General features: G+C 31.0%; 1 protein-coding gene across 1 annotated transcript; it reads left to right on the top strand.

Annotated features, from left to right (window-relative positions):
• The first annotated feature begins 1,119 nt into the window (after positions 1–1,119).
• LOC139872632 (pathogen-related protein-like) lies at positions 1,120–3,640 on the top strand. Its single transcript, XM_071860545.1, has 4 exons — positions 1,120–1,260; positions 2,198–2,330; positions 2,409–2,710; positions 3,306–3,640. Exons 1-4 carry the CDS (start codon positions 1,120–1,122, stop codon positions 3,447–3,449), a joined length of 720 nt encoding a protein of 239 aa, XP_071716646.1. The 3' UTR covers positions 3,450–3,640.
• Positions 3,641–3,977: the final 337 nt, after the last annotated feature.

Below are 3,977 nucleotides of genomic sequence, written 5' to 3'. Positions count from 1 at the left end.
TTATAATTATTCGAAAAATGCAGTATTACGCTCTTTTGTTGAATTTTCTGTTTAATTCAATAAAACATTATATTATATTTATTCATTTCATATTTTATAATGCTTTTAAATCTCATAGTTATACACTTCTATAAAAATTTGCATAACACGACCATATCTTGTAAAATGACTTTATCGAAATCATCACGGAAAAATTCGGTTTTATCACATAAAATCAAATGGAGTATTATTATTTATCTTCTCTAGTTAGCTTTTAACATGGAACTATTATCCGTTTACCGTTTTATCTGTTTATTTAGTTTCTTAGTCAATAACGACTTTAAATAAAAAGTTGTAGTCAACCAAAAAATTCTAGTCAATATTGGCTACTCCCTTGTTTATTCACATTTTTAAAGGTATCTTAAATTAGGTGTCAAATTAGATTACGATTGAAAAACAAGGTAAAGACAAATATTTGATGACATGATTTAATGATTGTACTTTATTTAAAACGTGTAGTGTTACATATTAAAAATACAATTTCATACATGTCATGAAGTATTCATCCATGACACCTTTCTCATATCGTTTAGGAGATAAAGGGGAGGGGGTTTTACTTGGCCGTGCCCTTGGATCGGTTTCAATGTTTCCTCCTGGGCAACGATGGGGGCGGGGTTATTATCGTTGCATCGGCATAGTCGAAACGGGAGATAAACGCACCAGGTGGTTTAGTCCCCCTCGGTGATCCCAATCGTTATAAAAAAAAACAAGTGTGACGATAAATTTGAGACGTACTCTCTCCGTCTCAATTTATAGTCCCGAGTTGATTTTTTTCATAACTTTAACTCTTAATAATTTTTTTTATATTATACTTGACGAAAATTATATCAAATAGAACATATAAAATTTAATTTATTTATATAAATTTCATTAAATAACATAAAAAATTTATTTTAAGTTAAAGTTAAGAAAAAAGTCAACTCAGTACTATTAAATTGAGACGGATGCAGTATTTTAAGATATAGTGGTTTTCAGCAATGCATTGTTGACTGGATCAATTGAGAGCCCATTTAAATTTTCCTATATAAGTATTAAATAAGATCCAAGGTTTTTTTCATAATAAACTAGAAAAACAGAGCAATGGAACAATACAAAGGTTCAGATGTTGACAAATACAGATGTTTCATGAGTGGTGAAGGTGAGAAGAATACTACATGGAAGTTGGGTGTGCCTCCTAACTTTGATGTTGTCAATAAACTCTTTGAAGAAGGCAGAACCAAGGTAATCCTCCCACTTACTCTTTTAATTTTCTCCCAAAATATAACTTATATTTAAGACAATAGTGATGTACCATCTATTTTCCTATTTATAGAAAATCCGTATTTTTGGTGATTCTGATGTGGAGTGATTGCAGAGATTTTGAGTGTGTGATGACTGCAAAGGCAGATATAGTATTATGTGAGTGGTAGCATCGGCTAACACTGAAATACGTGATGTATTGATTTTTTTTTGAACTTTTAATTAATGATACTACTAGATAATGTAAATTTTTTGAGTGACACAGTGTAATTTTTTTTTTTAAGCTTTTAACTAGTGACACCCGTGACTACGAATTCTAGATCCATCATTGGATGACTGTGACTTGGTATAGTGGGGAATGTTTTGAATAAAGATGTGAAAAAGTTTTGAATTGATAGAATATGATAGAGAGTTGAGTGAAAAAGTGAGGAGATTGTGATAAAATAATAATATAATAATAGAAAATGGTTGTTGATCGTCCCGTTCGAAAACTACAAACCCTTCGGAAATGGTCGCATATAGGCTACCACCCCATAACACCCCTTATGGAGCACTTAAGGAGTTTGACTTATTAATAACTACAACAGGAGAAGTATAGCTGCCCATTTATAAAATGTTATGCTATTTGCTAGTTAAATACTTATAATTATCTTAAGACGCATCTACTATTACTTTCGAATAAGTTTATATTCTGTTCAGACTAGTTAAGAAAGGGATGTTTACATTGATATACAGAGTCTAACCGAGTTATTCCATGACCGTTTTCAACCTCTTACTAATGTTAAGTTTTCTTAATTTTAGAGATATAACCATAACCATGTTTCTTAATTAAGAGACTTGAACTTATAATTGAAGTTTATAAGCTTGATTATTACTTGTCAAAACTACTGCATATAATATCTCTACTTTGAAACATAAGATATGGCCCACAGGTTCATTAGAAGAACAAGTTCAAAATCTTGTGAAAACATGGGAGATGGAGATGTTCCATAAAATGGTTCCTGAAGATTTTAAAACTGTTGACGTCACAAGGGTGACAGTGAGTGTTAATGGTAAACAAAAATAATTACTAGCTAGTTTCATATTCAACTAAATAACTACAACTACTTATATCATCATATAATTTTCAGGTAGAAAACCTTTGACACCAAAAGATGTAGCAAAAATAGGTGGAGGGTACAATATGTTTCTTCAAACTTCATTGCCCGAAAATCTACGAATGTATAATCCTAACGATGAAACTGTCGATACGGCTCACAAATTATTCATAACTACATTTCCGCGCGGATTTGCAGTCGAGATTCTACAGGTTTATTCTGGTCCTCCGGTGATTGCGTATAAGTTTAGGCATTGGGGTTACATGGAAGGTCCATTTAAAGGTCAACCGGCTACAGGAGAAATGGTCGAAATGTTTGGTATATCTACAATGGAGGTACAAATTTAACTAGTTTTATTTAAACATATTATTATTCACAAGTTTAATTGTTTCCAATATAAACTGCATATATATGTATATACATGAAGTGGGATTTTAGCCTTCAAAGTCACTAGTTGGTATATTGTTCCACTTCGCCTTCCATCCAACATTATTCCGGTATAAAGTAATCAGTTTATAAAATATTATCATCTTTATTATACCATATATCTATCTTTATATATTTTAAGTTTTACATTATATTATATATTTTACCCTACATATATATATTCATTAAGGGTATAACAAAACTTTACATCCTTATTTTATCTATTTATTGTATAAGTAGACAATTAATTTGACAACGTAAAAAGAAATATTCCGACAATTAAATTGAGTATTGTTGTTGTTGTTAATTAAATTGAGATGAAACGAGTACTAAGAAATCTTTGATCCGGTCAAAATTGAATGGGTTGAGCATTATTATTACCATCTTATTTTGTGTTGTTTCCGTACTTATAAGTCTTCAGATGTCTTTATCGAAACAGTCAACCGACCAAACACATATTCTATGATTTGAATGACTTACGTTTATCATTGATTTTTCGAACAGTTGGATGAAAATTTTAAGGTTGTAAGGGTAGAGTTCTTTTACGACAGAGGAGAGCTGCTCGCAGGTCTAATGAAGGGTGCAGGTGCCAACGTTACCGAAGCTTCAGTCACTGGTGGAGAGTCAACAAGCTGTCCTTTCGCTTAATTCATTATGTATCAGGTCTCATTTGGTACCAAAATTGAACAAGTGATTGTTTGACATATGTCGTTTGGAATAAAAAAAATTTTATTGTTGGTTTAAATCTGGGAACAATTTGTGGGAGTTCATTACTCTGCTTGATTAATAAATTTGTAGCACAATGTAACCTTGTGTAGTTTGTTAAAAGTCGAAATTTTTGTATAATTTATTTTTACGCCTTTATTGTTGGTGAGATGACTAAAATATTAACAAAACTTGTGGTCCTTGCTCCTTAGTTTTATATTCTTAAACAAATCGTATTTGTATGGATGATTGTTTGAATCCTCTTGTTCTAATGGATCTGTTACTGACATACGTGCTTACGTTATCTTGTTTCACTTACCACAACTACTACTACTAGTACTATTACTACGTATTATTTTGAGTAGAATTAAGAATCAAATAGTCAATTAGCAAAAATTAAAAATGTGAAGAATAAATTAAAAAAAATCAAGATTAAGAAAAAGCATAGTTTAAGTTGGAAATGGACCGGTT

Source organism: Rutidosis leptorrhynchoides, chromosome 10, assembly GCF_046630445.1.
Source record: "Rutidosis leptorrhynchoides isolate AG116_Rl617_1_P2 chromosome 10, CSIRO_AGI_Rlap_v1, whole genome shotgun sequence".
Classification (NCBI taxonomy): Eukaryota; Viridiplantae; Streptophyta; class Magnoliopsida; order Asterales; family Asteraceae; genus Rutidosis; species Rutidosis leptorrhynchoides.
The sequence above is the reverse complement of the archived record's forward strand: the minus strand, read 5'-3'. Positions and strand labels throughout refer to the sequence as shown.